Source organism: Protomyctophum bolini (genome assembly GCF_963924005.1).
Source record: "Protomyctophum bolini genome assembly, chromosome: 24".
In the NCBI taxonomy this organism is placed as follows: domain Eukaryota; kingdom Metazoa; phylum Chordata; class Actinopteri; order Myctophiformes; family Myctophidae; genus Protomyctophum; species Protomyctophum bolini.
Genome location: NC_137885.1, coordinates 7151859 through 7179737, shown reverse-complemented (window position 1 = coordinate 7179737; position 27879 = coordinate 7151859). Strand labels below are relative to the sequence as shown.

Below are 27879 nucleotides of genomic sequence, written 5' to 3'. Positions count from 1 at the left end.
CAGTGGTCATTTATTTTTTGGTCAAATATGTTTTTATTGAACAGATTATAAATTATTACAAACAAAATGAAAATAAATAAATAAACAAGACAAAAAAGAGAAAGAAATCCCTTAACCCTCCCACCCATACTGCTCAGTGACACTGCATACTATAATAATAAGATGATAGAAAGCTCATGGAAAACATCTGAAAAGAAAATGGCGTACAGTCAACCATATCAATGGTATCCTGTCTATTAATTGTTTCTACTCAGGTAATCGACAAGGGTCAGCCAAACCTTATCAAACTGTCTCTCCCTGTTTCTCAGGAAATACCTTATTCTCTCAAGATGAAGTGTACTATAGTCATTTCATTTAACCAGTGCTTAAATGCAGGAGCCTCCTCCTTCTTCCAGTGTGTCAGAATTAGTTTTTAATTTAGTCTACAGACCCTTTCTATCTCTGGGACCCCCAATTTATATTGTAAAATCAAAGTCAATTGAACTCTGAGAGTGTACAAATGGAATTTGTACACTTTGTACACTCTCAGAGTTATACAGACCCATAAGGGTCCATTTTGGTTACAAACTATATCATTCAGCTGGGGGACCCCCCTGGAACTTCCTCAAGGACCTCTGGGGGTCCCCAGACAGACCCCACTTTGGGAAACACTGGTTTAGCCAAGTCCCACATAATGGCCGTCCAACAACCTTTGTATTGTGTCTTTATTACGGTAACCACCGTGCCAGGCGTGCCTATTTAGGGTGCATGTGGGCTTGTAGATCTGTTATTTATGCATTTTTTGTTTTTAAATTAGAGCTTAAGTGTCATTTTTCAATCCTGCCCTTTTTTAATCAAGGTGAAGAATGCACCAGAGAGTAATTACTTTAATAGAATAAGGACGGTTGGAATGTTGTCGCCATCTCCCTGCCTGCCAAGAAGGCTAATCTCTAAGTGGATTACAGCACACACACACACACACACACACACACACACACACACACACACACACACACACACCGAGAGAGAGAGAGAGAGAGAGAGAGAGAGAGAGAGAGAGAGAGAGAGAGAGAGAGATTACTGTAGATGGGTGCATGTATGTCTGTATTGTTATGTACTTGGAACAGATCATGTCACTGTTGTGCTGCAGGCTTATTTGACTTTTAATTAAAAGCCATCTCCAGTCCTGAAAACCCACGCCACATCGGTATCACTGTTTACCCTCAGAGTCGTCATGCTGAGAGAGAACATTCTAAACTAAAGTATTGCACATTTTGCATGCATGATACGGCGTGTGTAAGTATACTGTTAGTTCTAACATAGCCTACATACTGTATGGCCAGGGTTGGCCTGGAATATACTACCAAGCCTTCAGGGAAGTTTCAGCAGCCTAATATCATCTCTGTCTGTCTGTCTGTCTGTCTGTCTGTCTGTCTGTCTGTCTGTCTCAATGATGTAACACCCTTGTAACAACTCGAGGACAGTCTCGAGAAGTTCCTGAATGCAGTGGGTGCAGATTTGCATAATACGTACGTAGCTACTACTACATGTATTCAAGACTAGACTCAGAGGGACAGCTGCGGTATTCCTGGCCACGCCCCCTATTTCCACTCCGGGGTCTTTTCTCGGAGCGTGACAACAGTTTCAGTGTTCCCGTTCCGGCCGGGTTGCCATTATACAGTGATTCTCGCTCCATGCCGATTCTCGTTGCTTGATCAGGCGTTGTGTTTTGTTTCACTTCGTAAACCGATTAATAATGCAGCAAACCGTTTGAGCACAGGTGGAGTGCATATGATGTGTTCAATGGGGATGTTGCTGAGAAGTGATGCTATTTCATCAGCTTGAGTTGACACCCAAGCCATGCCGTGTTTGATATCTCCGACACAGACCAGGCTATAAGCTCGGCATAACAACACACAACGTGAGAGAGGAAACAACCCACACTCTCTGTACTCTGTAGAAGTCTTTTTTTTAAATAATGTCTATGATCCGCAGCAGCAGTCAATATAAGAGACGGTTTGTAAAGATTTTGTCCAAGTAGCTTGTCTATTTTTCCTGGACCCCCCCCCCCTCAGAACCGCCTCAATGACCCCTGGCCCTGGGGGTGACATATTGCATCATCAGGTAGTTTACTGTACAGTATACAAGTTGCTAAATGTGACTGCATAAGTGTCATAATGTTTTGTCGTTGCTTTTGTTGCATTGAATATTCTATTCTGCATGAACAGAGTTGTCGACTAAATGGTATCTCACCGCATGAGTAAAATAAAATCTCACTTGTGTGAAGTGTCTGCCCACTGCATCAGCCACATGACGTCTGACGTCGTCATTTAGTGCCCTAAACAAACATTAAAGTCCATAGACTATAGCCTGCCATATGACGTCATCTTCAAAAGCCATGCATTGGAGAATCATGCACACCCATGTGAGCTGTGCCTTTTATCGCGATGATGATGTATGACGATGATGACGATGTATACAGAACCACATGATCTCACATATAGGGGCCGAGAAATGATGATGACGTCACTGAGACAAATAGACACACACTCGTGCTGCTATAGACAAATTAGACACACACAGACTCAAATGATTGAGCGGGACGCACCGCTCAAAAACAGTGAAAACCCCACTTAGCTCTGCACACTTTTGAGTATGCACAAGCTTGTATAACCTGTGTGTGTGTGTGTGTGTGTGTGTGTACTTGCGCATGCGTGATGAGTACCTTGACGTAGAGTGAGACAACGAGGTCCTGGCCATCGCCGTCGCCCCCGCTGCCCCTCCTCGCCCCGGGAAGCACGGGACTGCGTCGCGCTTCGCGCACCACCGTCTTGTGAGACAGCAGCGTCACCTCCTCTCCTCTCCTCTCCTGGTCGCGGCGAGGGCAGTAGGACTGGCCGTCCTCCACCATCAGCACCACTCGCTTCTTCTTCCCCCCCGGCTCGTCCCGTCGCCGTCTCACCAGAGACGACTGGTCCTTCATCAGGGACTTCAGCTCCGTCATCCAGTCTTCCTTCGGCGCTGCAGGGCTCCTCTCCTCCTCCGGCGGCGGCGGCGCGTCTTTCTTCACCATCTTCAGGTCTCTCCTCCAGTCTCTCGTCGTCTCCTCCTCCTCCTCCTCCTCCTCTATGTCTTTCTTGATCCAGTCGGTGTCTTGTCTCCTCACAGACGTCACGCGCTCCGGCTTCGTCGTCGGCGGCCCTCCTCCCTCGCCGCCGTTTGAGGACGGCGGCGGCGGCGGCTCTGGCCCCGCGATGCCGTTCTCCATGGCGTCCCTCAGTTCCCTCACTCGCCCGTTGACCTCGCTCGCTCCGCCCTCTCCCCTCGGTTTGTCGTCCTGGCCTCCTCCCGGCGTCTCGCCCTCTCCACGTCCGCCCTTCGCCACGCCTCCGTCGTCGTCGTCCGGCTGTCACGATTACACGTTGAAGTGTGACGATTAATTGCCACACGGATAATTACGATTAACGATTACTAGTTTTTTTTGCATTGAACATTGGAACGTTGCAATTTGTATTTCTGTTTGCCTTTTATAAGCCCAAACCACACCACGGGTCAGGACAAAACGCTTTTTTAAGGTCAACCACACCAACTCCTTGCAACTCAATGAGTTGCATTGGTGTGGTTTACCTTCAAAAGTTTTGACCCGACCCTTTGGTGTGGTTTGGGGCTTTAGGCTTTGTAATCACAAATGGCACAGTGCAGATGACTTAAATATAGAAAGAAATCACTGAGACATTTAATATTTTTTTCTTTCCAAATAATTTACAAAATAGTGGAAATAGTTGATCTAAAATCTTACACAGCTTGTAGATTGCTATTTCTGCTATTTTTGAAAATGTTTATAAAAATTATGCACATTTTTCAACATGGAAACGATTGACTATTATGAAAACATAATTGTGATTATTATGTACCTAATACTTGTGACAGGCCTACCTGAGCTGCTGTGGTGGTAGGTTCAGGTGCCCTCGGCATCTCGGATTCAGGACTCCCTCCGTCCTGCGACATCACCTCGAACTCATCATCCAAAACAGTCACGGGCTCTAATTCTGCCGTCCCCTCGTCCTCCACTGCTCCACCTCTGCTTGCGTCCTCCGCGGTCACTTCGGAACTAACTTCTGACTGTGATTCATGGTTGGGCTGCAGCATCTCTCGCAACTCGCATGCCCCGGCCGATGTTGACTGGGTCTCTTCCGAGGCGATTTGTTCTCCTGACCCCTCCGGTTCGATTCCACCCGGCTCCTGCGTCTCGATGGCTTCCATCACCTCCAGATTGTCGGCGTCGTGCTGCGAGTCCAAAGTAAGGTCCTCTGAACTGGGAGGCACCGGCGGCGGCTGTGATAGGCTGACGTCGGCCTCGATGGCCTCGGACACTGGCTCTCTCTCTGTTTCCACGCCGTCTCCCGCTTTGACGTCTCCCCGGTGCTCCTCTGCGTGTGTGGCTTTCATAGCTCCGTTATCGCCCTCGCTTCTGTTCTCTACACAACCCTCCTCCTCCTCCAGCTCCTCTGTCTCGTCTGTCCCGGTGACAGCATTATCCCCAATCTGTAGCATTTGATCCTCCTTCGCCTTATCTCCGTCCCCTCCCTGTCCTGTTCTCTCTACCTCTCCCTCGCTCGTCAGTGGCTGATCTGCTGGGTTGCTGCTTCCTTCTTCTGTACCACCAGGCCTTCTCAACTCCTCTTCTGTAGCACAAGGCCTGGTCAACTCCTCTTCTGTACCACCAGGCCTTCTCAACTCCTCTTCTGTAGCACCAGGCCTGGTCAACTCCTCTTCTGTAGCACCAGGCCTGGTCAACTCCTCTGCTGTAGCACAAGGCCTGGTCAACTCCTCTTCTGTAGCACCAGGCCTGGTCAACTCCTCTTCTGTAGCACAAGGCCTGGTCAACTCCTCTTCTGTAGCACAAGGCCTGGTCAACTCCTCTGCTGTAGCACAGGGCCTTCTCAACTCCTCTTCTGTAGCACCAGGCCTGGTCAACTCCTCTGCTGTAGCACCAGGCCTTCTCAACTCCTCTTCTGTAGCACAAGGCCTGGTCAACTCCTCTTCTGTAGCACAAGGCCTGGTCAACTCCTCTGCTGTAGCACAGGGCCTTCTCAACTCCTCTTCTGTAGCACCAGGCCTGGTCAACTCCTCTTCTGTAGCACCAGGCCTGGTCAACTCCTCTTCTGTAGCACAGGGCCTGGTCAACTCCTCTGCTGTAGCACCAGGCCTGGTCAACTTCTCTTCTGTAGCACCAGGCCTGGTCAACTCCTCTTCTGTAGCACCAGGCCTGGTCAACTCCTCTGCTGTAGCACCAGGCCTGGTCAACTCCTCTTCTGTAGCACCAGGCCTGGTCAACTCCTCTTCTGTAGCACAGGGCCTTCTCAACTCCTCTTCTGTAGCACCAGGCCTGGTCAACTCCTCCTCTGGACAGTCCAGACACCGTCCTGCCTCTCCGACCTCGTTGGGCCCAGATGGCGATTCTGCAGGCTGCTCTGTCTCTTGGCTCACGTTATTGTTTACGGTGATGTCATTAGAAATGAACGGGATATCTCGTACGGGTCCGTCGCTCGCTTTCCCCTCTTCGTTGTCATTGTCTGTCTTTGTGACGTCGACAGCGCTGCCCGTCTTGTCGAGTCCTGTGACTTCGTCTCCGTGTGCTGACCGGCTGATTGGTTCATTGGCCTCCACTTCTTCACCGGTGACATCACCACCGGCAACGGAGCACTGCTGGGAATCCTCCTGAACTTTGACCTGTCCTGTTGTTGTGACAGACGCTGCGGCTAAGACCGGTGGTGACATGGCCGTGACTCCTTCAGACTCTGCGCTTTGTTTTGACTCACTTGTGGAGGGAATGACAGCCTCCACCTTTTCTTTGCCGTCAACAGGCGACTCTGTGCACTCCGTTAAAGCATGCGGTTCAGCCTCCATTGTTTCTGTGCCATTGACGGGTGATTCTGTGCTCTTCTCCTTCAATGCCTGTTCCTCCTTTTCTTCACCCCCATCCCCCGTGCCACCTGTACTCTCACTATCCACACCTGATACCACTGGCGGCCGTGTCTCTCCATCTCTCGTGGTGTCGTCTACATTCTCTCTGCCCGTCTCTTCCCCAAAATCTGTTTCTAAGCCACACAAACTGTCAGTGTCTCCTTTTGACTTCTCCTCCTCTCCTCCGCTTTCTCCTCCTTCCACACGTCCGTCCTTCCTCTGAAGCTCTCCCTCTCCCTCGAAGCTCTCCCTCTCCCCCCGACCCTCCGCCCGCTCCTCGACGCCTGCATCCGGAGCCCGCCCAGTTTCTCCCGCTGTCCGTTCGTCCCTCTCTCCCCGCTCACCCATCATCAAAGCATCCTCCCCTACCTCCTCCGCCAGTTCTACCTCCACCTCCTCCTCCCCCTGCCCCTCTTCCCCCTCCTCTCCCCCCCCTCTCTCGGACGGGAGCTCGTCGGCGCAGGGTCCCACGGGATGGTGGACCACGGCGCTGCTCGATAGGTCCGCGCTCGGTTGGCAGTCCGACTGTGCCATGTGGTTCATGGGGCGGGGGGGGGGAGGGTCGGCAAGTGTTAGAGAAAATGATAACACTTACTGGGTCAGAGGTTCTAAAAAAGATGCCAAGATTCCTGGGAAGGTCACGGGTCCACAAACAGAGCTTAGGGGAGAGAGAGAGAGAGAGACGTCGCCGCGTCCGGAGCAGTATTCCAAGATGTGAGATTATACTGAATAGGTCCGACACGTCTGGAGTGTGTCTGAGGTTCCAGGGAGAGGTGGAGCTCCAGGTCTGTGGGTCTCAAGTGCCAAGAAGAATGGAGTGCATCTAGCTGTAGAGTTTGGATGTCGCAGGGAACTCGGTGTCAAGTAAAACACACAAACTGCTGCCACTTTCACTTAAGGCTATGAGGGCTGGAAGTGCATATTGCGCTATAGGCACAGTTGGCCAATAATAATATGCACATTTCCTCTCTCTCTCTCTCTCTCTCTCTCTCTCCCTCTCCCCCCCCCCCCGAGAGGATTAAGTTGTGGCTGATCCCCACATGACCAAGGGCTTAAACGGCTATGCCACCCAGTGACCGGCACCACTCGGGTTAAAGTTCCTTAAGTTCTGCACGACCGCACGCACATACTTCTGCTGGGTCTGACTGTGCACCTTATATAAGAAACATGTATCTGAAAAGGTTTTCACACCGTGCAGTTCGCCACAACACCAGAGGGAGCGGCCACGAGAGAGAGAATTTAAAACAAATTCTATAGAACTCTGCCACCAACATGTCCTGACACCAATATAGGGTTTCTTTCAAAACTGGCCTGAAAAAAAGAAAAACCTATCAAAGAGACCACAAGTGGAGGTAAATGTAAATTCCCATCAAAAGGAGGTGTCATTCACTGCTGCAGTTTTTTCCTTTTTCACATTTGTATAGCCTACATATTGCGTCTTGTATTTGTTGATGACATGTCATGTATCATTGTGTTATTTGTTTCATATGTTGATGCATTAAATACATATAGGTTATAGTGTTATACTTTCAGCATAAATATCTGACAATACCACAACGCTTTACGTTTCTGAATAATAAAGTAGGCTATTGTAAAATTATACAAAGGAACATGCACAGAGTGTAAAATAGATATGGAGCTTTTTTCCCTGACTTGTGGTTGGGTTACTTAAAACTAAAAGCAAATGGGGTCGAAAGTATATCGGCTCTCAATGGTTGGCCAGATATGAACCAATGGTAACAGCCTGTTACCATTGGACCTATCCTGTTACTAACAGGATAGGTCGGCACTGGGCATCTGGGCACCTTGACTAAATTGGCTATTTTGTCCAAAATGTAAAAGAAAATATATTTGGATAATGCTTTCAGGTAAAGTAAAGTATATACATACAATTTACAATTTAGGCATTTAGCAGACGCTCTTGATCCAGAGCGACTTACATTTAAGCAAAAACAAAAGCATGTCATACATCACATAAAGTAGTTATCATGAATCGATTCGTGTATAAGCTAAGAACGTAATAGTGCAGTATCTATGTCAACTATACATACTATACTATATTATTATACAATATACATGTGTACTATAAAGTGCTATGGCTACATAAAATACAATTATAGTGCTGTCTACGTAACGAGCTATAAGTCTGTCGAGCTATAAGTCTGCTTACAACATGCTTAAACATTCGACAATTAAGGTCTAATATTTCTACAATTGCGCCAAATTGCAATAAAACATGTTATTCAGTATTTTTGGGGCATAAACAATAAGTTGAAGGATAATGATGTACCGTGCATGTTCATATCGTGTATACTTTACTTAAGGCGGGAACCCCTTTTGGTGTTAGCATTATGTTATGCTTTAGTTATTGAAAAATAGCAGATATACAACGAGCTTGTAGGTCTGCTATTTTTTTGAAAAATCCAAGAACGACTGACATAGAAACATAGCTTTTTCAGAAAACTGTCAGGATGTAGAAGACATTTTTAGAATCTGATCTCAGGTCAAAATGGGTTAAGATAATCTTTTCAAATATTTTATTTTTCAACATTTTGGGGTAAAAAAAGGCAATTTTACATCGAGGTGCCCGCAGATGTCCCTATAGTGCCCACAAATCCTGTATCCATTCAGAACCAATAAGCTCCCTATGAAGCATCTCAGAATACATACATCCATTTGGTTCAATTCGTTCACCCTCAGAGTTTTATAAACACTGATATGATTTGACTGTGTACAAATAAAAGATGTACATTTCAAGGACCTCCAGTTTGGTATGCATTAATTAGACCAGTGGGGTTCTAAAGCTTTTCAGGCTGCGTGACCCCCCAAAATAATGTAATGTTATATAGCCCATAGATGAAAATAGATGCCTTGCCTATTGGTTATTGTCCACAAGAGGGCAATGCAAAGCAAGTTAAATTCGTATGCTAATTTGAAATGTGTTTGCGGTTGGGCGTTAATAAATATACGTGATAATAATATTGTATTAAATTTACGTTCTATTAATAATATATATTGTTAAGCAATGCATCAGTTTGAGGAATGTTCTTGAATTTACCCATTAAAATAAAAATAAAACGATGAAGATTAACCATAAAAAGGATATGAATAGTTTCAGCATGTAAGTATTCATGTTTTATAAATCACCACAGTGACGCTGACGGACGCAGATGTTTTGTAGATCAGTTATATATGTATGGAGCATAGAGTTATATACTCTAAGGTATGGAGAGGAGGAAGGATGGGAATGGAAATTCTCCTCAACCGGATGCACACATCAGCTGTTGAACTTGACGTGACGTCATGTCATTCTCATCAGTGTTGCCATGTCTGCCTATTATAAGCAACAGCCGGCTTGTTTTTTTTTTCATTGTCAAGGACCACGAAATTAATGTGTATTTGTCCATCTGAAAATATTATGTTGTGCCAGGGGGCAGGGACCCCCGGCCCCGTCATTGATCAATTAATTGATTGATTGATTGATTGATTGATTGAATACTTTATTAACAGTTTGCAGAAAATAAGCACAGGAATTCAGGTACAGTTCAATACAAGTTCTGCTAAGATGATTCATAACCGAAGAAAGCTATGGCCTTTGTTTCCATTGATTTGGGTCCTAGTTCAGGCATCACATTGCTTGTAGATTAGCCCTAGAATGTCTGTGGTCATACATACATATATAATAATATATCATACTATATGTATAATATATATCATATATTATACATATATATATATATATATATATATATATATGTAGATGTTCTATTTTCAAATAGTGTTCACTACTTCACTGATCATGTGTCGCTTCTTTTGGCCTTGTTTTTATAGACCTCGTTGGCTTACTTCTCTCAAAACCTGGCAACAGCAATGATCTTCTCATCTCCTCGGGCCCGCCGCCCTAGCTAGCAGCAGCAGCTTCATCATCACAACATCCATCTCTCTCTTATTTATTTCATTCATACTCTTCTTCATTTGTAAAACGATACCTTGATCTCTCTGAGAAGACAACCACCCACACAAACCCCAGAACTGTGTTGATGAAGAAGCCGGTGGATTTCACTGTGTGTTTTGTACTAGGCGCTTTTGTTTTGTAAGTAGGAACATTAGGGTAGCATGAGATGCTACTATAGGCGCAAGCTATCTGCAGTATAACGTCATTGTTGTAGGGAGCTCTGTTCAAAGCTCTAATACGCTGCTTTTAAAGCTGTAATAGTACGGCGCAAACTGACCAGTTCCGACACGGACTGTCATGAATTAATGGTTACGGTTATTGCAGGTATGTATCTGTGCTGTCCTGTACACAATGCATATACTGTAGTGTACACTATGAACTTGAACTATGTAGAGAGAGAGAGCGAGAGCTGCTAAATAGCTTTATATTCCCATATTGGTTTAGAATGTTCAGTAACTGGGATATCCCTGTCCCGAGCTCTTTATTAAACAAAATATAAATTGTTTTAGATCGGGACAGCAATTTTATCCAAACAGGAGAGAGAATTTTGATTGAATTCAGTTCATTAAAAGTTTGCATGGACATGGAAGAACTGATGTACAGAACAATACAAGGCCTGCTAAAAGGAAAGCCTATTGGCTTGTTTCCATTGGGGTCCGCATGTACTCAATTCAACACATAAGGGTACTTGGATAATCAAGTGAAATTGGATGTGGTGAATTGATGACAAATCAGCAGACAAAAATTGGAACTGGGACTATAGTAGTCTGTCTATAAAACAGAAGCTGACATGGGATCTCTCTCCTGATTGGATGAAATTGGCATCCCCACCTGTAAATGTATATTTACTTATTAAAGAGGTGTGGAGTTGAGATGTGTGTTTATTTTTTATTTATTTATTAAATGTAATTGGCATAATTACGGTAAAGCTGGTATACACATTATACAGTAATGCATAATTATCTTTCATATTTCGTTTATTTAATTTCCTGACGTGCTGCACTGCGCAGCCTTCTCTGACTCTGGCTCTGTTGTTCTTGTTCCTCCCGTTTCGTCGCGACCCAGTCGAGTCCCAGTAGCCATGCAGCGGTCAGAGAAGAAGAAAGAAGAGGCCACAGTCAACGTCCAGTTCACTGAGCTGCCCAACGCCCTCATCGCCTGCAAAGTGGCTGAGCACCTGTTCAATGATGCCACTCTGAAGGTAGGCCTCTGTGTGTTTGTGTCTGTGTGCGTGCGTGCCGTGCGCGTGTGTGTACAAGGTATTTCTACACCATACTGTCCATGCCTAACAGGAACAAACTTTTCAGTATCACCCGTATTGCTTCCAAAATCATCGGACTTCCTACACCCACACTTTCTGATATGAACAATAACGCCATCACACGACTAGCACTCGCGATATCAAATGACACTGACCATCCTCTGTATCGTTTCTTTAACCTCATGCCATCTGGACAAAGATACAGAACCTTGCCATGGAAAAACGTCCGTTTTAGTAGGAGTTTTGTCCCCTCAGCCATCGCGGCATTAAACAAACTGCCCCGCCGATAGGATGGTTCTGTACACAGTGGGGACCTCATGTTTTTTTTCTTTTTTTTTTTTTTGTACTGTCTTGGTGTCATGTGCCCTGTGTAGTTTTTGATGTGGGTGTTACACTGTTGAACAGATTGTGAAGACAAATATCCTTCGGGACAATAAAGATTATTATTATTATTATTATTATTATTATTATTATTATTTCTACTAGCCTGGGATAATTTTAGGATTTCTGAGCGGAAAATACAAATTAACTTGCGTACATGTTGTAGTCATCAGGCCGGATCAATCATCAAGGCGGAACCAGAATTACCCCAAATAATTCCCTGCGGTCATGGGCATCACAAATATAGGAATAGTTTGTTTGGCATTTCCATCTTTTATGTCAACGTGTAGCGACTGGCGAGACTAAACTATAGTAGTTTGGGGAACAAAGCTGCGCCGAAAGAAATTGAACCACCGTGTTGTGTTGTTTGTTTTTTGAGTGGTGCAGCCACTCCAAGGAACAGCAATGTCCGTCCCTCCCTATATGTCCGTATGTCCCTATGTTTAGGGGTACCAATAGGGGCAAAAGTGGCGCTGTTGTGCTAGAAACGGAGAGATAGTGTTGCACTGTTGCCTGCTAATTGAGAGGGGATCCCACACGGAGTTGCACCACTCGGTTCAGTCACAGGTGTGATTTTTTTTCAGTATCGGTGGCCTAGACCAGATCATATGGGCCAGTTTGGAACAAATACCAGGCTTTCCTCTGAGGTGGAAAGTCTGGTGACGCTAGGTAAAGGTATTCCTATACTTTTGAGTTCCAAACATGGAAAAAAACAGCATTCCAGTTTATTTGTTTGAAAAGGAGGGGCTTTTTGAGTGGTGCAACCACTCCTAGAACCAGCAATGTCCGATTGTCCGTCCGTCCATCCCTATGTCTGTCTGTCTGTCCACTCACTTCAGACAGGTCTGATTATTTTTTGGGCTAGTTTTAGGTTTTCGAATCAGTTAGTGTATTAGTTTAGGAAATTACAAGAAAAAGTTAAAAATGGCATAGCTATCCTAAATTGTTGCTGTCCGCACAAGGCCAGTAATGCCAACGTGCATTTGTCCGCACAGCCTGTGTTTGTGAAGTAACTACTACTGTATGTATCGTGTGAAAATTCCATGATTCATGGAGTCAAACTCAACCCTGTGACACAAAGGTTATGCAAGTCTGACCCAATTACACAACACAGCTGATCTAGAGCAAATTACACACACACACACACACACACACACACACACACACACACACACACACACACACACACACACACACACACACACACTCATTCATTCCATTGTCATTACTGGGTCATTCAAACCTTCCAAATGGCCATAAAATTTCATCTGTGTCTAGAGGGTCATTTAGAAAATGAGCATATCTATGCTCAACAACCCTCGACACCTCCGTTTGAACCTTGTGTTCTATATCTGTAAACTTATACAGTACTTGACCTCTATAACACATTCAAAATGAAAAACACCTTTAATATTTGTATTTATTTTGGCAATGGTTCATCTTTCACTCAATAGTGACAACTCCTGTCGCAAGTTGATGATGTTGAATGTGTTTTGATTCATTAGCACATTCCAATATGCCAGTATGCCGATCCTATACCACGTACTTTGTCCCATGATTTTTCATTTAGCATACAGTAATATTTTTTAATGCTTCAGTTGATGTTGCACGACTGATGTTTTGTACTCTTACTGGCATGCACTATTTATATATTATTATTTTACTAACTTGCAGCTGCACTTTAACTTGTTGACGGCATTTTTATGTATTCTAGATGAGTGGTTCAACTCTCAGAGTTGGTTCGATTTGTTACAGTCTCAAAGTCACGGACCTGTAAGGTTCCATTTGTACACTCTTGGAGTTACAGACCTGTAAGGGTCTATATGGTTGTACACTCTCAGATTTACAGACCTGTAAGGTAAATCTACAGTTTTGTCAGCAAAAATTTATTTTGGCAGGCCTTGATGGCATTGTAATGCCTGATTTTTGACTTGGTTGCATGCTGAAAATAGCCGATCTACAAGCTCACAACGTGTTGCACTGCGATGCGTTGTGAGGTTATAGATCTGCTATTTTCAGAGTGCAACACTGGAGCGCAACCAAACATAAAATGTTCTACTGGATCTCTTCTCCACTAGTATAGTCCCCTAACATTTTATTCTACTTTCTCAACTATTCTCAACTTTAGTCACCATAGGTTAGTTTTTATTTAGTTTCAGTTTCGTTTTCGTAATTAAAAAAAGGTAGTCGATGAAAATTTTTCATCATACCCTAGTTTTAGTTGACAAAATCAACACTGATAAGCAAAGAGAGTGTGTTTTTGAGTGGAAAAAGCAGTGGAATTCCACAGTGGAAGACTTGAGTCAGACTGTCTCCTCACCAAACGGGTGTGGCAGAATGGGACCGCTAGCCTAGCAATCATTCATTACAGCCCTGTTATTATGTGTGTGTGTGCGTGCGTACTGCGTCCGTGTGTGTGTGTGTGTGTGTGTGTGTGTGTGTGTGATGGGGAGTCTTGTGCAGGTGTTTCTGCAGTGGAAAAGACCGACTGGATGGAAAAGAGTTTGTCATTTGTCAGATGCTGACAAAGCTCTTCGCTCTAGTAAAAACCCATTAAGGTCATTAAAAGGAATTGGTGGTTTGGGCGGCGGGGCTGGTTCAGGTTAATTTGTGGAGGAATACCATACCACCAGTGTTGTTGACTCCAGTCTGACCTCACGCTGTAACTTCCAGTTCGTCTTTGTGTGACTTCATTTTATTTTATTTTTATATATATTTTTTATCCCACGATTTTGTAACCCATTTTTCACCCCTGTGTCAATCATCTAATGTGATCCTGGGCTCTACACACCCTCCGCCAACCTGGGGAGAGCAACGGACTTAACTCATGCTTCCTTCATGCGTGAGTGTCCAAGTTGCTCCTTTACACCTGACAGGGGGGAGTTTCCCTGGTTGGACGTAGTGCGTGGAAGGAACACGTTATTCCAACCAGTTCTTTTCCCCTCCATCAGGCGCCCCGGCTGGCCAGGGGGAGGCAGTTTCAGTTCAGTTTTCAGACTTTCTGTCACAGCTATAGGACCACAAAGACTCCACACACTTTCACCCAACCAGGGTTGTCACGAATTATGACATTTTACACGACGAATAACCCATTTTACTCTGAGATCTGTGGCCATTTTCAAACACCATTGCATTTCAAACGTTTTGCAGGAACACGGGTTTCAGCTACCATTCAATCCAATAGCCCATCCACGCGTCACACGTGTGATGAGTTTGATCAGATTTCAGCCACGTTGGAGTCCTTATTTCGGGCATTGGTTATTATTGGTGGGAAATGGTAAAAAAAAAAAAGAAGAAAGAAGATAAATACAAAAATTGCAGCTATACGCGTCATGGCCTTCTCACTGAGGGTGTGGTCTATAAATGTTTGGTGGCTATAGAGCGTCGCAGTCCCGCCCCCTCGAGAGACCCGGAAAATAAATCGCCGTTCATTTTCCTCATAGGCATTTCTTAAAGTATTTATTTAAAGACGGTTACGCCGCGGACAAAGCCAACTCTGATCGTGACAAATCATGACGATGAACACAATATTTTGGGCCGATCAAATCATTAGAAAGAAGAAAATAAAGGCAGGAGACAACACTATTTGTTTTGTTTTTCTTCTTATAAATTATTTGATCGGCCCAAAACATTGTGTTCATTGTCGTGATTTGTCACGATCCGAGTTGGCTTTGTCCGCGGCGTAACCGTCTTTAAATAAATACTTTAAGAAATTCCTATGGGGAAAAATGCATTGGGTTTCATTTCCTGGGCTCCACTCGTTGTTCTGAAAGGGGGAGGGACTGCGACGCTCTATTGTGCCCTGTATTGTCTGTCCTGATGAAGGTCAAAGAGACCGAAAACGTTGACCAATAAAGAGCAACGTTTTTGGCAAGTTTCTGGCAGTGTGCCCCTTCTTTGTTTTTCAAAGATAACCTTTTTAAGTATGCTTTATTGCCCTACGCACCTGTCACTAGCCTTCTGAGGTGTGCATCGGCCTTTTGCTAAAAAGCTATACGCGTCACACATGTTATGAGTTTTGTTATTATTTGACTTATGACAAAGTATATGGGTCTTAAGAGGTTGTAGTTGTTTATGAAGACTACCATCCATCTGTAGTGTAGTGTTTTCTGTACTGTTTCTGTACCGTCCACCTGCGCTGTGCTGCTTTCCAGTCTATTCTGAACACATGCGGCCAATATAACAGCCAAGATCAGATCAGTGATTCACTCGTAAAACTCATGATGATGTAGGGGAAAGGCTGATTCACTCGTTCACTCCAGAAGCAAGAATTCTCTAAATAAATCTGCAAATAGTTTTACACAAACACAGGATATGATGTTATTATCCAAAGTGCCTTGGCAGGGAGCGTCGTCCTCCCTGAGCCAAGCCTTGTGCCCCAATACCTGAATGGGACTGGGTGTTACAATCCATTTATACCATCAGCAACATCGGAAACAAAATAGTTGGGGGCACGGTGGCACAGTTGGTAGTGCTGTCGCCTCACAGCTAGAAGGTCCTGGGTTCGATTCCCGCTCGGGACGCGGTGGGCGCTGGCGGCGTGTTTCCTCCTCCGCGTCATCAGTGCCCATACCCGAAGGCGGGGGTTGGTCGAAAGGGCCTTTCTGTGTGGAGTTTGCATGTTCTCCCCGTGTCCCCTATAGGGTAGGTACCCTCACAAAAAACATGCAGTAATCCTGGTCACTAAACTGCCTCCCCCTGGCCAGCCAGGGCGCCTGATGGAGGGGAAAGGAACTGGTTGGAATAACGTGTTCCTTCCACGCGCTACGTCCAACCAGGGAAACTCCCCCCTGTCAGGTTGTAAAGGAGCAACTTGGACACTCAGGCATGAAGGAAGCATGAGTTCAAGTCCGTTGCTCTCCCCTTGTCCTCCATATATGGGGACTAGGTTGGTGGAGGGTGTGTAGACTGTAGAGCCCAGGATCACATTAGATGATTGACACAGGGCTGAAAAATGGGTTACAAAATCGTGGGATAAAAAAAAAAAAAAAAAAAAAAAAAGAAACAAAAGAGTTGGGTGAGACAATGTCTACCAGTAAGTGCAGTGAATATGTGTGTATATATATGTAGGGAAAGGCTGATTCACTCGTTCACTCCAGAAGCAAGAATTATCTAAATAAATCTGCAAAATAGAGTATATAGTCCTAAATGGTAGCTGGTGCATGGATGAAAGTTATCAGACGCCACAAACTTGATTTCAGTCCTTCGGATTCCATAGAAGTCAGCATGTCTTCTATGTTGTCACTCACTGTGCAATAGTTAATAATAAACAGTCGTCATGTTGCACACGACGTGCCTAAAAGTGCTGACGTTTGCACCGCCCTCGTTGGGAAAACGTATTTCAAACTGCAGCCTTGTCACTCTCCAGGCTGCGTGATTCTGAACGGCGCTCGAGCGCGTTCCTTCCACGCGCTATATACGTCCAACTAGGGGAAACTTCCCCCATGTCGGGTGATACAAAAAAAAAAAACTAAACTAATAATGAATTGCATTTTTTTAATAGCGCTTATTCCAAGTGCTCAAAGCGCTTTACAATGGTTCATTCATTCATTTCATATACATTGGGAAACTAGACTAACACTAGTTTTACTTGACTAAAATATGACTAAATTGAAATAATTTTTTTAATTCAAAACACTGACAAAGTAAATCAAAAGATGTTGTCAATTCAACAATGACACACACACACACACACACACACACACACACACACACACACACACACACACACACACACACACACACACACACACACACACACACACACACACACACACACACACACACACACACAGAGAGAGAGAGACAAGCAAACAAACGGACAAAGCAGTCAGTGTTTGGGGCCGCGTGCTCGCTGTAGCGGCCAGGCTGCTGACGACAGTGGAATAGAAAACAGCCGGGAGACAAAAGAGACTCCCTGGGTGAAAAGATGACTTGTTTTCTCTCTCTCTCTCTCTCTCTCTCTCTCGCCCTCCTCCCATTCATCCTACTGTTTTTCCACCGCTCGTCTGCAAGGAATTCTGGTTGGTCAGCTGACGAGATCAAATGACCAAAAATTCCACTGTGTGTGTGTGTGTGTGTAGCAAGTGTTCACATGAGCACCTGTTTTCATTCTGATGAGGTGTTGGTGGATGCCGAGTTGCTGACTCAGTTAAAGTGAAGTCATAGAAGATTGTCTGCATTTTGTTCAAAAGTAAACCAATTAATCGATTTGTTTACTTATTATTTGGGGGGGGGGGGGGGGCTGTGTTGCACCCTCAACCAGTGTTTCCTGGGACCGACACTGGTCCTTGAGTGGGTTCCACAGGTGGTCCCCAACTAAATGACGGAGAGTTGGTAAATGGACCCTTATAGATCTTTAACTCTTGAGAGCGCAATTGAAACCAATGTTGGGGGGGTCCATTTGGTTGCATTACTTAATTTACAAGAAGTCTAGGCAATTAGAGAATGTAGCAGAGTTGTTATTTTGATCAACGTTTTCCCGTTACCTCCTATAGTACCACATCAATACACTCGGCTTGTACATCATACATACATACATACAGTATTACAGTATTGGACATTCTGTGAATTATTTATGAGACAGTCAGTGCATTCCTGTTTATTACTAAAGCACAGTGGAGAGAGAGAGAGAGTGAGAGAGTGACCAGCACCTGCTTCATGAAGTTGGACGTTTATCTCTTAAACCCAGCTCTCCCAGTAAAATGACCAGTCATTGACACACACACACACACACACACACACACACACACACACACACACACACACACACACACACACACACACAGAGAGAGAGACTCGGCCATAGCGTGGGCCAATGGAAAGTGTGACCTGTCGATACTGTATCACTGTATCCACTGAGTCATTGCCGACTACTGTATGCACGCTGGATGAGAACCATTCACTCTGTTCCTCATTCTGACGACACAGATCAACAGTCTGACACAATGAGGTTTCATTCACCTCCTGTCCTGTTTGCCTCGTTTCCAGTTAGTTAAACATTTTCCACCGTTCTTTTGAGCACGAACATTCAGGGAATGTCACTATCCGTTGTACGAGAAAGCATAGAGCGTCGCAGTCCCGTCCCCCCCCCCTCGAGAGACCCGGAAAAGAAATCCCCGTTCATTTTCCTCATAGACTTTTCAGAAAGTATTTATTTAAAGACGTTTACGCCGCGGACAAAGCCAAATCTTGTCGTGACAAATCATGACAATAAACAACAATGTTTTGGGCCAAACAAAATAATTAGAAAGTAGAAAAAAAAACGGCAGGTTACAACACTTTTTTGTTGTTGTTTTATCTTCTCTGTAATCATTTGTTTGGTCTAAAATATTGCGTTTGTTGTCATGATTTGTCACGACTCGAGTTGGCTTCGTACAACGCTTAAAAGGTCTTTAAGTAGCATGTGACGTGTCAAACTAGTGTGTTTTCATGATTCTGAATCCATTCCAAGCATTAGTTTTGCATCAAAAACACTCCTTGGGCTAAACATGGCCATAGCCGTCATGACAAATGTGATGAAGTCAGAACATTTGGGCATATTTGGGAAAGTGGCTATGGCCAAACTAGGGGGTCTATGGTCAAACTAGGGGGTTTTCATGATTCTGAATCCATTCCAAGCATTAGTTTTGCACAAAAACACTCCTTGGGCTTAAAAAGTCCATAGCCGTCATCACAAATGTGATTACGGTAGGTCAGCACATTTGGGCACATTTGGGCAAGTGTCTATATGGCCGTTTTTAGCCTGGATTCAGAATGATGAAAACCCCCTAGTTTGACACGTCCCATGGGGTGCATACTTAGTTTAGACTAGTTTAGACTATAGTCTAACTTAGGTTAGACATGGGTTAAGGTTAGGTTTAGGTGTGCTGCCCCCGTGGGAGGTTAGGTTTAGGGTGTGGGTTTGAGATAGGTTGTAGTTGTATAGGACTAATGACTGTTTGGTTTGAATTGAATTGAATTGAATTGACTGGTCTAACCAATGAACATTTTGCCAGCCATATATTGGCTGTTGATGGTATACCCCAAATTTCAGCAGCTGTCTAGGGTGGTTGAATACAAACCAATGTGGGATATGTTAGTAGACACCTTTACAAACACATTGGTCTTACAAATTATTTGTAAGAAATGTGTTCCCAGATTATACTGATTATACTGATAATATTCCCTGGCTATAAACTGGCTAAAACTCTCAAGGACCCAGATAGGGGTCCCCGGACCCCACTTTGGGAAGCACTGACCTAACCTAATACTACTATTAGTGTCATGTTTTCACCTATACTGTAGGTTCCTCCATTATCCTGGTTGGGAAACATTTAAACGGTTTACTGTGTAGATTTAAATAAATGACTATCCATTTTAGGAGTAATTCACGTTCACATAACATTATTGAGTACGAATATTGAATACGAGTCTCGTGGTGTTTTCAGTGACATGTGGCTGTTCTCATGCTGGATTCAACAGAACGCCTTCCTTCTAATATTTGAACACGTGCCTGCCCAGGCCTGGAAGTTGGTCATGTTTAGGGGCAAGGTTGGCATTTTGGTGTTGTCCCTGTTTTGAGGGGCCAAATGCCAGGGCAGGAAGGCCATCAAATAAAACTATTCTAGTCCATTGAAAGAATTCATTGAATGTGAGGGTTTATTATGAGGGTTATGGATACTATCTGCTCAGCGCTGCACGAATCAAATTCACTGGAGTGGTTTAAAGATGGGGACTCGGGGGAGAACAGAATCTCAACAAAAGACACTGGTGGTGTCGACATATTGACAAGAAAGAGGATAAAGTGGTACAGTCAGCTTAAGGCCATTGTGGCCTCAGGGCATGTCATTTTTTTAATTTGAGGGGCACAAGGGAAACGGCCTTCAATCCCTGCCCTGCATGCTGCTTTTTCTGCCTTTAGAAAAGTAGTGGTGACGGCTGAGCTGAGCCACGTCTTCTCTGCGTAGTTCGGTTATTAACGAACAGGCGACACAGCGCTTCCAGATGCAAATATAAACTGTTAATTATGAGGCTCATATAAGACTATTATTATAAAGTATCCCATGCCTACATAGTTAGGTCTCATGGATATTTATTTGGGGGGATAATGTTTGTAAGATCATTCTTCACAGTTCACCCCAAAGAAAGCAAGGTAGACCACAAACCTGTAATCACTTAGGCATGATTATGCTACCTATGCCTTTTTCTTATGCATCGGCATTGTTGTTGCCAACAACTTATTTATTATTTGCGGCTGAATAATGTCTCATTCCATCTATTCCTGCAAGTATAGTCTCTCTGTAATATAATAGTGAAGAGGGACAGTAGGTCAGGAAAAAGGTATTAAAACTCTTTCAGCGCCACCTGGTGGTCACCAGTTTAGGCTTTTGAGTGCCAATTCTCCCATTATAAAGAGAGAAAGAATTTGTAATTCTATTATGCATGTAATGTGCACCTGTACACCAGATTAGAGGAATTTTCAAAATATGGATGAAAAAAGAAAATATATATATATATATATTGTTTTGAATTCCCAAGGGAAGACTTCTTGACGCCCGGGGCATCCATTACTTAATAGGCAATTAGACGTCTTGACGTTTATATGGCTACTAAACGGTTTTAACGGAGCTTTTTCGGTTGCTCGTTATCATGTTTAATCAAACTACAAGATCTGTATCTAGCTAAGCATAATTATGGGACGTGGTTTGTTTGCATGTCGGGTTGGCTATCTGCGCGAAAGAGCACCGTATGTAGTTGCGTGCTGCGACTGCACGCATCAGAAAAATAGCAGATCTACAAGCTCATAGCGCGCCACCGAGTGGCACGCTACGAGCTTGTAGGTCTGCTATTTTTTGAAAAATCGAAGAACGACTGACATTTTTTTAGAATCTGATCTCAGGTCAGAATGGGTTCATCAGACCAGTGTGTGTGTCCAGTGGAAACCTCGTATGAATCTGATCTCAGGTCAGAGAATGGGTTAATATGGTGTTGGACTCTGGATTATTGTATTGGAGAACCTTGTCGGGCTTTAGCAGGACCGGGCTGGACATTCTGATATATATTGTTCATGTAAAAAAAAGCGAGCCGTTCTGGTCCCCACGCTGTGGTGCCGCGAACGCCCTCTAGGGGGGTGCGTGACGGGAAAAAGCTAATGGCAGTTTTATGGTGTTATTTAACCCATTCTGACCTGAGATCAGATTCATACGAGGTTTCCACTGGACACGCACTGGTCTGATTAACCCATTCTGACCTGAGATCAGATTCTATAAAAATGTCAGTCGATTTTTCAAAAATAGCAGACCTACAAGCTCGTATGAGCTTGTAGATCTGCTTTTTTTCAATAGCTAAAGCAACACAAACGGCAAAATCCGGTAAAACACTGTTGTAAGGAGATGTATAGAGCAGCTGCGGTGCGTATACAAGCAGCTGCGTGTCTCTCAGTGCAGTGACATTCTGTGATTATTTGCCATATTATCGTATTAAAAAAAGGTTTGGTGGGGACTGGCGCTGTTCCAGCCCATTCATTGAGGTTCGTGTGCCAACGTAACGAGCAAAGGTCCGAACCTTCGAATGCTTAGTGCGTGCGTGGGTGCGTGCATGTGTGCGCGTCTGTGTGTGTGTGTGTGTGTGTGTGTGTGTGTGTGTGTGTGTGTGTAGTGTGTACACCAAGTGAGAGAATGGAAAAAATGGGAAGATGAAACCAAAACATGAGCATGGAAAAAATGCAGGGCTGAGTGCTCTCTCTCTCTCTCTCTCTCTCTCTCTCTCTCTCTCTCTCACACCCACCCACATAGACCGCAGTGGGATGGGATTGAGGTCTGGGGATGATTTGCACCTCCTCTCTCTCTCTCTCTCTCTCTCTCTCTCGCACACACACACACGGTAATGTTTAACATCAACAAACAACACTTAGTTGAGAGCTCACCACTATTACACAACTCATTTTTCCACACACACAAGTTTCCATCGGAGTGACACACGCGCATGCACACGCACAAACGCAGACACGCACACACACAGCGCTATACCATTAGTCATTTTCTGTATACAGTAACACCTGCTCTCTGTATGCAGGAGAAGTCACGTGATCAATCAGATGGCTGGCTGTGATCATCTCCAGGGGCACGTTCGCTAAAACTAAGAATAAATGTATTGAACATTTCGTCAACAAATAAAAAAACTAGACTCAAATGTTCGGGAGGGCCTAGTGGAGCTCTGAAAATTGCAGATCTATCTACAAGATTGTATATTTTCAGCATGCGAGTGTAAAATCTACACCATCATTATGACATACGTAGAGCCAAAATAAATAATTAGTCGACTAAAATCTCATGATATTTACTCAACGAAATCTAGTCGAACACTAAAACCTCTCGGATGACTAAGATATGACTTGAAACTAAATGGCATTCTGTTCCTATGACTAAAACTAAATCAAAATTTGCGGTCGAGATCAAAAGGCTGTCGCTGGTTGGGTTGGTTCGTCCTCTTCTTCTTAGAATCCTGCCCACAAGCGTCTCCCCCTCCCCGCCGCCCGCCCCGGGGGTCAATAATATCTACGTCTCTCAGACACGTCTCTGCAAAAACAAACTGCTATTTTTAGCCCCTTAAAAGCCTCCTTCCTCAAGTGATGGCTGTTTGTTTGCCCGGTCAGGCCGCCCGCCGCACTGCACAATATTAAGTGAGATATGAAATGCTTATAATACTGAGAAATACTTATATCTTTATTCAAACCCAGGTCTCCTGCACGAGAGAACACATTTCTAATACTGCTGAGCTAAGATAGAACGGCCTCTTATCCAGGGGAGATGATGTGCTCATGAGCTCCAGGCAGGACTACTTGTCAAACAGGGAGATGATTCTAGTGCTCCCTGTTTGGTTTCCGGGACAAATATTCTCATACGTCTGGCTTCATGTTTTGCCATGTATTATTCAGGTGGTTTGAATTTTTTGACAGGAGGACACTTGCATATTAATGAGATTTAGTCTTTGGAAGAAACTAAACCACTGTTGGATAGTATAGTGAAGAGTGGCAGGAAATGGGGGTTAGTGAGAGACAGGGCAAAGGTCGTCAGGCGTGGGAATCGAACCCTGAACTCACTGTCGGGGCTTGCATTAGTCCATTTTGACGATCAGATTCTAAAAATGTCTTCCACATCCGGACAGTTTTCTGAAAAAGCTATGTTTCTATGTCAGTCGTTCTTCGATTTTTCAAAAATAGCAGACCTATAAATAGCAGACCTGTAGATCTGCTATTTATTTATTTTTCCGCAAACGTCAAGTTCAAACATTTACCTTTATTGGTTGACCAAGCCACAAGAATGGTAATGTTCCCCTTTGTCAGCGGTTATGGACTTGACAGTTTGGCTATAATTACTGATAACATGCACTTTGATGAGTGGAAAACTGTGACCTTAATGGCCCAGTGCCCTGGCCCCTTGTATAGGAACACCCCCGTTGTGAGCTTGTAGATCTGCTATTTTCAGAGCTTAACACCCGAGGACCTAAAATGACGTATCTTTTAGTTCTACTGGATCTCTTCTCCATTTACTCCCTCCCTAATATTTTTTAGTCTAGTTTTTATCTGTTGATGAAATTGTCAGTATTATATTTAGTCGTCATTTTGGTCAATCGACAACATGGTGTGAATGCAACCGCATTAAATACAGGGGATGAATGTGCCATACTTACCACAGTTACCCTTAAAACTATTAAAATCGCTGAAAGAATATATTTTTTTAATGACAGATGTAGTCACTACGACCACAACCTTCCCAAGAAACTAGCTAGCCTAGCCACCGAGTTTGCTAGCGCTCTGGGAGAACAGAGCAGGTGAATTCTTTGTTTTGATTAGGTGGTGAACAGTGCTGGTTTAACCCACGGCTGTTTCAACCAATCAGATTGCTTCCTCGAAACGACCTGTGGTAGAATTGTTGGTATTTGGCACACGATGAGGAAGGAGAAGGCGTTATTACGCAGCGACGCATAATTAAAGATGTCCCACGGACAGACTAATGAAGAGCTAGAAGCCCCTAACTGCAATATGGCCAGACGTCGATCAAATATGCTGAAGGTTACACACGGGAACAATGCAGTGCACAGGATATATATATAGTGAGAGAATATTGGAGGCGATTGGGTTCCATCGCACATTTGCACAATTTTTGCATGCGCTCGCATGAGTACAGACCTGGATCAGGAATCGTGACGGGCGGCTCCGCTGATCCAGAGTCAGATAAAAGTGCTTGTGTAGACAGTAGGCTACTCCTATTAACCTATACCAGGTTTGTTTATGTATGTGTTTATGTATCAAAACAGGTTGGTGAAGTTGTAGCGATCCGTTATTGTGCACGCACGCACGCACGCATGCTTGCACGCACACACACACACACACACACACACACACACACACACACACACACACACACACACACACACACACACACACAGTTTGTACGTCCAGTCCCTGACACACTGCGTCCACGTTACCCTCAATTTAGGTCCTAACTATTACTCAATTTTATTTTTAACACCATAGAACACATTGATAAAGTTCACTGCTGCGGTGGACACGCGGATAGTATGAATGCAAACGCAGCAAATAATAAAAATAAATGCAAGAATGATGTAACTCCAAAGTCTCCCAAAGTAGAGGCGAAAATACGACGAAGGCAAGCAACGCTGGATTAGACCACGCGCACGCGCGCACGCCACCGCTCCTCCAAAATAGGGGGGGGGGGGGGGAGTTCAACCATAGAAAAAAAGTTAAACGATAATTTGGCTCAATTTCCAGTGACCCACAGCAAACAAACTATAGGACACCAATTGCTTTGACCTCTGCCATATTGCAAAGTATGTATACAGTAGCATTTTGCTCTGAATGCTGCAAAACATAATGCAATCTAAAAATGTGCTCCTACCGTAGGTAACCTACAAGTTAATGGCCCGGCGTTGAGGTACTGATCGACTGACACAAGTTCATCATTAATGGGAGTTGTGTTGGTATTATATCCGCAGGCGAACAGGCGCACACAGTTCAGTTTCTTTTATTTTGGGACTCTATTAAAAAATATATACATTTGTTTGTTGCTTGTTTGGTTGGTGCACTGGTACTGGCACTGGATTTCTTTTTTCTTTCTCCTTGCTGTTTGCGCATGCGCGCTGCCGATCACTTCCTTGTTTACGTCTCAGAAAGAATGGCTCGTCTCTCCTAATCTAGGGAGACCTCCCCATGGTTGTGACCGGATGGGCCATATACTTCTGTCTTCATTTCTGACTTCAACAGGCCTCTCGTTTAGAATATTGATGGGTGTATTATTGATGGGTGTATTAATGATGGGTGTATTATTGATGGGTGTATTATTGATGGGTGTATTATTGATGGGTGTATTATTGATGGGTGTATTATTGATGGGGGTGTATTATTGATGGGTGTATTATTGATGGGTGTATTATTGATGGGTGTATTATTGATGGGTGTATTATTGATGGGTGTATTATTTATGGGTGTATTATTGATGGGTGTATTATTTATGGCGATGCACATACCAACGTTCCTTTTTTTCTTAATGTTACTAATATTCTTGGCCAAGAGATTTAATGTACAGTACATTAGTAACTCCATTTTACTATGACTAGAGCAGTGGTTCCCAAAGTGGGGTCCGGGGACCCCCCAGGGGTCCTTGAGGGAGTTCCAGGGGGTCCCCCAGCTAAATGATAGTTTGGAACCAAATGGACCCTTATGGGTCTGTAACTCTGAGAGTGTACAAATGGAACCAAATGGACCCTTATGGGTCTGTAACTCTGAGAGTGTACAAATGGAACCAAATGGACCCTTATGGGTCTGTAACTCTGAGAGTGTATGGAACCAAATGGACCCTTATGGGTCTGTAACTCTGAGAGTGTACAAATGGAACCAAATGGACTTGTTAGTTAGGTTCCATTTGTACACTCTCAGACTAACAGTGATTTTTACAATATAAATTGGGGGTCCCAGAGATGGAAATGCCATTAAATGGGGCCCCGTAGACTAATGCATGTCAAACTGGGGGGTCCTTGAAATTAAGCGGGTTGAGATCGGTGGCGCGCTACGAGCCTGTAGGTCTGCTATTTTTGAAAAATCGAAGAACGACTGACACATAGAAACATAGCTTTTTCAGAAAACTGTCGGGATTCAGAAGACTTTTTTTTTAAATCTGATCTCAGGTCAGAATAAGCATGTGCTTTCAACGCCGCCACCTCTCACGTTGACCTGCATGGAATGGATGCATTTTCCCGGCGCTTAATACCCACCATGACCTGTCATTTGAGCGTCGAGTAATCTGTGTTCCGCTTGACCGCCGAGCATGCCGTAACGCTGTTACGCTCTCCTCCTCGGTGAAAACCACATCCTGCCTTCCTTCTGCACACATGACGACAGGCGGAGAGGCTTTGCAAACGCTTGCATGTTAATGTAGACAGACAGGGAAAGAGATGATATAGGTTTCTGTCGGTTCCGTGGGTTTCTGTTGAATAGAAATATATATATTTTTTTTTTAGGTTTCGTAAACCAAAGGTGCAGATTGTGACAAATGGCTTGCATATTTATATTTAAGTTATCATTTTTATACATTTTTAATGCAAAACGATATTGCAATAATCTCAAATAATGGCGATTAGGTGATGTAATTAGGCCATTTAATAATTGGTACAGGCCTAATTACAGTCTAAATACTTCAAATTATTATTATTATTATTATTATATATATTTTTTTTAAAGAGCAAAAATAAATTGCATGATCTACAAGCTCTCAACATCAGTCACGGATGCATTGTGAGCCTAATACAATACAGACCTGCATGTTTTCCGCAAGTATACACACAGGCAGGGCCTGAGTGGTTCCATGTCCCACTGTGCAGGCCTTTGTTGTCTGCACACCTGTCCTATATGTATGTACTGTATGCGCGCACACACGCACAGAGTCTAGTCTTGAAGGGGAGTTGGGGGCGGCCGTCGGGGGGGTGTTTTTTTCCAACTGTAAGGCTTAAAGCGTGTGCTCGCACACACACACACACACATTGTTCCCCCACACCCTTCTCTCTGCTATTAATACCTCATAAAAGGCTGTTATCACAGTACATACTTTCCATGCGTCCTAGCCTACCCTCTCCCTCTCCACCCTACATTGTTTTATGACCCAGAGCTCTCTGTCGACCCCTCCTCTCCTTTTAGTCCCTCTCTTTAACTGTCCCTTTTACAGCTCTCTCTCTCTCTCTCTCTCTCTCTCTCTCTTTCCGAGACTATTTCCGTTTCCCCTGGTGTGCATGTGTGCATGTTTTTGTCCTCTCCCGTTTTTGTGTCGATATTTGTGTGCAC

At 44.1% G+C, this 27879-nt stretch overlaps 1 protein-coding gene across 3 annotated transcripts in view; it reads left to right on the top strand.

The window, feature by feature from the left end:
* rcan1b (regulator of calcineurin 1b) overlaps positions 1 to 27879 on the top strand; it is a 47492-nt gene that overhangs the window by 2639 nt on the left and 16974 nt on the right. Inside the window, exons 1-2 of one of the 3 annotated variants that reach the window (XM_080758237.1) lie at positions 9828 to 10039; positions 10967 to 11102. In XM_080758237.1, coding sequence (XP_080614363.1) covers positions 9987 to 10039; positions 10967 to 11102 — 189 coding nt within the window. In that variant the 5' untranslated portion in view covers positions 9828 to 9986. Of the gene's footprint in view, positions 1 to 9827; positions 10226 to 10966; positions 11103 to 27879 lie in introns of those variants that run through there. The other 2 variants (XM_080758238.1, XM_080758239.1) reach the window with 2 other exon arrangements.